The 8,630-nt window shown below is 29.1% G+C and overlaps 1 protein-coding gene across 1 annotated transcript; it reads left to right on the top strand.

Annotated features, from left to right (window-relative positions):
- Positions 1 to 1,704: 1,704 nt before the first annotated feature.
- LOC119601775 lies at positions 1,705 to 7,418 on the top strand. The gene is made up of 6 exons (XM_037952948.1): positions 1,705 to 1,786; positions 5,705 to 6,145; positions 6,205 to 6,294; positions 7,053 to 7,076; positions 7,144 to 7,320; positions 7,386 to 7,418. The coding sequence occupies exons 2-6, from the start codon at positions 5,918 to 5,920 to the stop codon at positions 7,416 to 7,418; spliced, it is 552 nt and encodes a 183-aa protein (XP_037808876.1). The 5' UTR covers positions 1,705 to 1,786; positions 5,705 to 5,917.
- Positions 7,419 to 8,630: the final 1,212 nt, after the last annotated feature.

Here is an 8,630-nt window from a genome sequence, read left to right as displayed (position 1 = left end):
TTTAAGTCAAATTATTTGTATTCTATAATACTACAATTTTACTACCAAATAACTTCCATAAAAATAACATAAAAATTACTTTTTGAGAATTACTTCAGAAGTAGTGAATTTGGAATCAAATAAAAAGGACATCCCTCCTATGACAAGCCTATGTTTAAATCATCACTTCTGCAGGTACTTCCATACAGTAAATTCTACTTCTTTTTCGCTTCTTTGGAAGTTATTTTTTTCTGGATAAAGTATGAGTTCAGGTCATAATTAGTAAGTGAATTTTGAACCACTACCTTTAACTCGACTATACTGAAATTCTGCATTCAGAAATACACCCAATGAAGAAGCTATGAAATGTGGTAGCACCACAACGATTATCAATCTCAGCACGAATACGAATTCCTAGTGAAGCCGAAGGTTTAAGGGGATTCACAGGAATGTGGAGCATGTCTAGAGAATAGTGAAACGCTGGAACGATATTAATCCCAATATTACATCCCTCAGGAACTCTGATTGGAATATGATATCTTAGAATGAACCAAGCTTTCATTTTCTGTGGAAACATCATTCAGTACCTTCTTTTTTCTCCATAAAATTGGGGAAATTGTAGTACACATAATTATGTATGTATATCCTGTATAGGGTATAAAATATCATATCAGTAAATTTATAAATTATATTAAAAACGAATTAGGAATTTATACTTTTGAAATTCTGATTTCAAACAAACATCCCTTTAGACCCCACCGTCACATGTGGTCTATATATATTTAATATTGTATCCATTTATGTTATTTATTCCTTATTCTGAGTATTTTTAACCGGTTGTTGTTGTTTTTTATTCATTTTATATCGTAGAGTCCCTTTAACGGGTTTTGTGCCAAAGAACAATGTTAACCCCACAAACAAACAATGCGAACAAGATGTAAACTTTGGTAAAAACATTGAAGAAATAAAGGCAACAATAACAACCCCTATTCTGTTAGTTTCACTACTACTGCTGGATATTCCGCTTTCGAAAACTTCCTTTTTTCTTAGTTGTCAAATTAGTCTCTTGTCTGTTCAGTGGGGGTGTGAACGTGCATACATATGTGGTGTGGTAGTTCGTGTAGGATTTAGTGCATGTGAATAAAAATATATTTAATAAAAATAAATTTAACATAATAAACTTACTAATTTAACGAAAAATTAAATGAAAAATAAAGACGTTTTTAAATAAAACTTAAATTTTAAGAAATAATAATGTTTGAATATGTGTGCATTTACATTTACGGTCAATGGACTCATTATAATACGAGTATTGTATTTATAAATGGCGGTCAATAGAGCCGAGATTTAGTGAAAAATATTAATAATTTGTGCAGTTTTAGAAAAGTCTTATTTTAAAGTCTTATGGCAATTAAAATTGAAAATTTATTTCAATAAATAAATGAAAATTAAATGTTTAATATTAATAAAATGTTTTGTTAATTGTGAAAAAAGTGAATTTAAAAAAAATATAAATAGAAAATTTTTATGAAAAGAAAAATGGGATTCTGCGCAGTATATCATAATTTTCGTACTATTTTCATCTGTCAAATACCGGTATTTCTTTATTCTGTTTTGATTTTATAAATCATAATAAAAAGTTGTAAATCACCGTTAATCAAAAACATAATGATAAATACATATATATGTATGTATGTGTGAGTAAAATTACACAAACCATGTGCAATTCAGTCAAGAAATAGCGTTACTTGGATTAAACTGTCAAAAAGTATGATTATTAGTAGTGGTCATCAAAATTTTAAATATGGTAAGAATATGAAAATCCATGCTTTGATTTCAATTTATTACTGCTACAAAATTTTGTGATTTCAATTGTATTACAGAAATTTGTAATTATATTATATACTCTCCACTGTGGGAGAAATATACAATTTAGTGGCGCGAAAATAAAAAAATAAACTTTCAGATTTTTAGAAAATTATAATGCAGTCTCAGGTTATCAATGATCTCAAATATACATAGCATAATAAAATAGCATCTTCCATAACGAGTTAACACTAAGTTGAACGTGAACATTTTTGTATATTTTAAATATCAGTATTTCGGATTAGTTTTGATATCATTGAATATATATATCCACTGTTAGTATATAGTGGATAGTTTATTGTTTTCATATAATTCGGGAACTGCTCGAGGCAAATTAATTAATTTTATGTTGTATTTGCTATTCTTAGCATTACAGTCGTGCAAAATATTTGGTAATTATTTTTTTTCATATAGTTCAACTTTAAAAAGCTATTAGTTATCGGTGCAGTGAAATGCAGTTTAGATATGTATTTGTGCCTTTAGTATATACTATATAGTATAACTGGTGAAAAATTTAGCTGCGAAAAAGTGCGAACTGATTTTCTATAATTTTTTTTTAGAAAACATGACGACTATGGAATATGAATAATTTCTGGGTTTCAGTCAAATAAATTAAGGATTTGAAAAATATTGGATCCTTTAGATCCAATATATCCTTTAGATATCACGATATATATCCTTTAGATATATATCGTGAAGCCTTATCTAGTTATGAAGTAGAATAAATTTAAAAAAATTGGACAATGCATCACAGTGGGACAAAAAATGTAAATTTGTCGGAAGTAAATTAAATCTTAAAAAAATCATAACAAATGCATAGCAAAATAAAAATAGTGTTGTCTTTTTCAAAAAATTATATATCAATACACCAAATCTGAACAAATCTTCCTGTACTGGATATTATATTAGTCCAATCTTGGAATATGTATTTTATTTAATTGAAACTGTCTGAAATTATATGTAGTGTCGTAATTTTTAATTTTATAGAAATATGGAGCATATATTTCATATTATACCCAGGATTATAACAGCTTTTACCCTACTGTAAAGGCAGTATTATGTCATTTAATATCTTCCCATTTCTATTCCATTAAAGAAATATTTTATAAAGAAAATGTTTACAAAATATTACTTGAAAAGCTAACGAAAAGAATTATTAGTTTTATATGTAAAATGTTTGCAGTTTTTTTAAACAGATACTCCAGCAATTAATTATATTACTAAATTGGTATAAATCATAAACATAATTGTTTAATGAAAAATATCTATTCTAATTTGATTATGATTATAATATTTATTTTAATCTTATTTTACTGCTCATTACCAAAAAATATACAAATATTTAAAAATATTTTCGGTCTATCCTGACTGCAGGGTGCATGTCCAAAATTTCATTAATATACCTCACATATTTCGAATTATACTCTAGTTTTCAAAAAAGTTATCAATACTAAAGGTATACATACATAATTATAAACATGTTAACACTATTTATAATATATTTACAAATGAGGTTGTCTAATACAACACTTTATAGCACACCCTGTTTGAAAACAGGATATCCCAAAGTACACTAATTCGATAGCACACATCTTTGTCTAAAATATCACTATACATCTATAATCTATCAGGTCATAAGTAAAGAAGATATGAATTAAATTGAGCTAAATTGGGGTTTTCTCCCACTGTGCGCTCCCCGAAATATTTTGGTTTCATTTTAAATTGTTCAATGTTTTTTAAGTTATGTGCCAAAAATTTACTCCTTAGATCACTAATCGGTATACCAACAACCTATTTATGACATTAGAGACAACTTTAATAAAAATAAGTATAAAAACCCATAAATTTTTCCAAAAAAATTTTTTTCAACGATTATAACAATATCTTACGTTTGGTCTTATAATTATTTCGTTAGAATATAAACTTTAAGTACCGTTAGTAAAAATATTTCGGGGAGTGTATTACATAATAATATTATAATATAATATTTTTAGAAGGTTCAGAAAGAAAACCTATTTATATATTTAAAAATGAGAGATGGAAGTAAAATTTTTAATATTTTAATAAATTTGTAATTAAATACCAAAGAATAAACTTAAATACGTAAAACTACGTAGTCCTAGCTAATTCTGAAATCCTTCAACTTCTAGAATACAGCTTCAACAGTCATAAATATGATAAATTGGTAGCAATTATGATGGAATTTTACAAATGTTAGTTTTATGTACCCAGAAACTATTACATAAGGTTGATATTTGAAATAGGGCTTAAGTCAATTATGGACACATCCCTTTCGGATTAACAAAATATTAATTTTTAAAAACAAAATATTTTTGTCTAACTTTTAAACCATGAACATATATGGGCGGTCAATCGGGGTCAATTATAAAATTCGGTAGAGAGATTTTGGCTTGTAAGAAACTTACTTCTGTATATCTAATTTCATAGCTATATTCGCATTTTTAAGCCAGTAATGTGCGCTAAAGTCATTTTCTGAAGGTGGGGGGGTAGAGCCAATTATGGACCTATTCTCATTTCGTTAGAGAGATTCGTGCTCGTTAGAAACTTACTTATGTCTAATTTCAGCGCTATAGGACCTTATATGGGGAGTACGGACCTATCTTTATTAAATTTGGTACAGAGATTTTAACTCATAAAAATTAGCTTATGTCGAATTTCATCGCTATACTCTTATTATTAAGGCAGTAATGAGCGTTGAAGTAAATTTCTGAAGGGGAAATTATATGGATGGTAATGTAAATTATGGATCGATCCTCCTAAAATTCGGTAGATAAATTTTTGATCGTGAATTCAGCGCTATACTCGCATTTTTAAAACAGTTATGACTGTTAAAGCTGTTTTTCGGGGGCCACTTGTATGGGGTCTATGCAAAACGTGGACCGATATTGCCCATTTTCAATACCAAAGATTTCAACTTTGTAGCTCATTCCTTTCGGACTCTATCGTGCTTTCAAAAGACAGACGGACAGACCTGGCTAGATCGTTTTAGAATTTAATAAGGACCTGGAATGACAAAATCAATATACCCACCATATAGTACCCTTTAGGAAATATCTTTAATATCTTCAAATATCTAAAACGTTATAATACTTCTATCGCTGTAAATATTGAGACATAATTTAAATTAATTTCCGTATAAAGTGCTTTCTTTCTGAATAATTAAACAAAATTCTTTATTATTTAACAGAAACACAAAAGTAAATTGAGGTCATATAAACAGTTGAAAAAAAAAATTTTAACAGAAACATTAAAAAATATGTATGTCAACTTATAAATTTGCACAAATTTTTCGGAAGGTACGATTCTACGGAGGCTAGGTGAAATAATAAACAGATTTTCAATAAGCTTCGTCCTTGGGCCGAAAAACATGTATAGTCCAAATACCATCAAAATATGTATCTTGAAAATTGCAGCCTGTACCTTGACACAACGTTTGCTTGGATATCTGTTAAAAAGAATGTCTCTCGAGCATGAAATAGACTACGGTATCGATACGACCATTGATCTATGATTAATCGAGATTTTTGATCTGGCCCCCTTTAATGCCTTGAAGTAGAATCATTAGAGGAAAACAACTTCTAAACGAACATTTGAGGGCGAACGTTATTCGGCAACAATAATTAAAATTTGTTTCTGTTGTTGGTTAAAAACTTTTTTCTTTTGCCGTGGTTGAGTTACGAACCCAGGGCATAGAAAGAAAATGTGTTTGTCCTTATGTTTTTTCTAAACAGAGCGCTTAACCCATTCGGCCAAGAGCTCACTTCTCGTCCATTCAGCAAATAAGCATATACATCGCATTATTAATTTTAATAAATAATAACAAATTGCATACTTTTAGGCAGTACACTAAAATACATGTGAATATAATTGTACACTAATAAAAATAATCTTATGAACTGTAAAGAATAACAACAAATTACATGAATGGAATTCATAAAGTGTTATAAAAACATCATTATCATTGTCATCATCGGTTTGTACATGCAACAACGAAAACATCAACAACAGCATTTGAAAAGATAACATTTCGATTCATTTTATATGTTCGATTATGTGGACGGGTTGCGAACGAAGTTCATCACGAGCCATCGAAACAACCATTAATGGTAATGGCAGTGGTGGAGCTGCTGGGATTGGCGGCGTTGTCGGTGGTAGTTGTGTTAATGTTGGAGGTCCCGGTAGCAGTCAACACGAAACTTTGGCTGACATCGAACATATATCAACGATAGCCGGCTCATTGGTATCAATTGGTTCAATATCACACACACAACCACGTTATGTATGTAAATGTGAATTATTGAAATAACATTTTAATTTTCTAATTCTAATCTTATTTAGGGAACTAATGATGCTGGCTATGATACGGAACACACATCGCTTAATTCGGATTTCGATGAAGCGGAATTACGCCGAGAGTTATTGAGAGATGTAAGTATTCTCCTTATGGATCAATGCGATAGAAAAATGTTAAATTTAATAAATAGTTAAAAATTGGCTCAATTGAAAGATTGAATTATAGTATAGAAGTGAACTGTTTAATCAAATTCTGTAGAATTATTCACCCAACCACACATATGACCTTCTTCCGAAAATCAATCTAACACAAATATCGGTCGTAAAATACTTTATAAATAAGTTTTAAGTATCAGAAATTTTGTGAAGAAATTTTTATTATAACACAAAACCCCCTTGAAAATTTCTTTAAAAGGCAAATTTGCGAAAGAGCTTAAACAAAGCTTCTGGAAAAGCTGAAAGTCGCCGTGAATATTTCAGAAATTAAAAAAAGAAATACATAAAACCGAATGTTGTTTTGAATACAATATCTAAACGTAGCCCAAAGACGTCAAAATGTGACAAAGTCTATATAAAAGGTCCCAGAATGATATTTTCTGACAGGTCTCCATTTTTTGTTTCGTATTACATTTATACTGGGACTATAATAAATTTATAATACCCCACGGGTTAGTTCGTTTTTATATTGTAGTTGTCCTGTGTGTGGATCGAATTATGGACCATTTTTGGGTAACACAATCAAAATAATTTATGGACCCAAGTAAGACTTTCTAACCTTGTTTAAAACATACTGTAAATTTTTAAACTTTTGTTAAATTTTGACAAATTAGCTAATTTGTTTACGGCATTTTTAACAACTATATTAATAAATAAAACTTTATTCTTTATTACAGAAATGGAAACTTTTATTTGATATGGTTAGTACTGAATTTTCAATAACTTTTATTACAATTGAATTAATTTGAATAAAAATTTCAATTTCAGTTTGATCCCGAAGGATTTGGTGAGATTACCGTAGATGAGTTTATAAATGCTTTAAAATCACCAGAATTTATATCACAAGTGCCTATGAATAAACGTGAACTTTTATTGGAGAGAGCAAAAAAGGCTAAATTACCCATTGGACCGGGTTATATAACATTTCAAGATTTTGTTAATGTGGTAAGTGCTCTTAAATTATTTTCCCCATAATACTTAAGTATCTATGTATATTAAAATAATGTAAGGAATGGCAATTGCCATTGACAGTTAAAATGTAAACACAGGTGTTTGTTGATTGTCAATTATCTACTACACGCACCATATTTTGCTAGCTGCTGTGCAAGTATTTAATGTAAATAAATGGGTATGTTAAGTACATAAGTATTTGAAATTTAAATAATGATGTCCTTAAGGAAATCAAAACAAATTGTTTAGTCCTGTAGGATTGTCAAGTTTGTAAACAACAATTTGTTATTAAATGAATTTCAGTTGAGTGCATATTTTTGATACGGACGAAAAGGAAACATTTTATGTCATTGGATGTAAATACTATTTTTGTATTTCCAAATTGGACAATATATACATACAATCATACATACCCAGCAAAAAAAGACGTAAAAAGGAGAAAATGTATGGCTTCAACTGATAATAAACTGGTTCATATTTAGGTGAAACATGCATGATTTTAACATCATATTTGGAAATATAGTTTGGCATTAAAATGAGTGCTTTCAACCCATGAACATTCGTATATTTATTTTAAAATGCATTATTAAAGGTATTTCGAATTAATTATTATTATTATTAAAAATGTTGTTTATATGTAAACAACATTTTTAGCGTCATTTTGATAAACATTAAATATGATAAGAAAATAAAACATTAATAACAGATTTTGAATTGCATTCAAATTAATTCAGATTAGAAATAACCGTTATATTTTAAAATCCGGTAAACAGTCAGTCAACTTATTTTCCTTTTCATATTAAGTAAGATGTTAAAATGGACTTAATATTACTAACTTTCTGTCTGTTCAAGCTCCAATTTGCAGTTTAAAATATTTTTCATGTTGTTCTAAAACTTTATATGGTCCACTATATTTTGGATCTAATGGTTTTCGTACCTCACATCTTAATCATTGCTAAGAATTTTCGTAGTTCTACGACAGTGTTATGCTTTTTATACCCACCATCAAAAAAAGATGCGGGTATATTGATTTTGTCATTCCGTTTGTAACACATCGAAATATTGATCATAGACCCACAAAAGTATATACATATATTCTGGGTCCTTATTAAATTCTAAGACGATCTAGCCATGTCTTTCCGTCTGTCTGTCTGTTGAAAGCACGATAGAGTCCGAAAGGAACGAGATAGAGGATTGAAATTTTCCACAAATATTCTCTATATGTAAGGTTTGTTTTGTATTGCAAATGGGCAATATCGGTCCACGTTTTCGGATAGCTCCCATAAAAGTGGACCCCCGAAAAA

The sequence above is a fragment of the Lucilia sericata genome, unplaced genomic scaffold, assembly GCF_015586225.1.
Source record: "Lucilia sericata isolate MDLA Ls3-8-SP2 unplaced genomic scaffold, ASM1558622v1 Contig000000F_arrow, whole genome shotgun sequence".
Lineage (NCBI taxonomy): Eukaryota > Metazoa > Arthropoda > Insecta > Diptera > Calliphoridae > Lucilia > Lucilia sericata.
The sequence above is the reverse complement of the archived record's forward strand: the minus strand, read 5'-3'. Positions and strand labels throughout refer to the sequence as shown.

Excerpts from the sequence above, each read along its gene's own strand:
- LOC119601775 (XM_037952948.1), top strand. The coding sequence starts at position 5,918 with ATGTGGACGGGTTGCGAACGAAGTTCATCACGAGCCATCGAAACAACC. Across the intron at positions 6,146-6,204 it reads CACACACACAACCACGTTAT|GGAACTAATGATGCTGGCTA; the intron begins GTATGTAAATGT and ends AATCTTATTTAG. Across the intron at positions 7,077-7,143 it reads GGAAACTTTTATTTGATATG|TTTGATCCCGAAGGATTTGG; the intron begins GTTAGTACTGAA and ends TTTCAATTTCAG.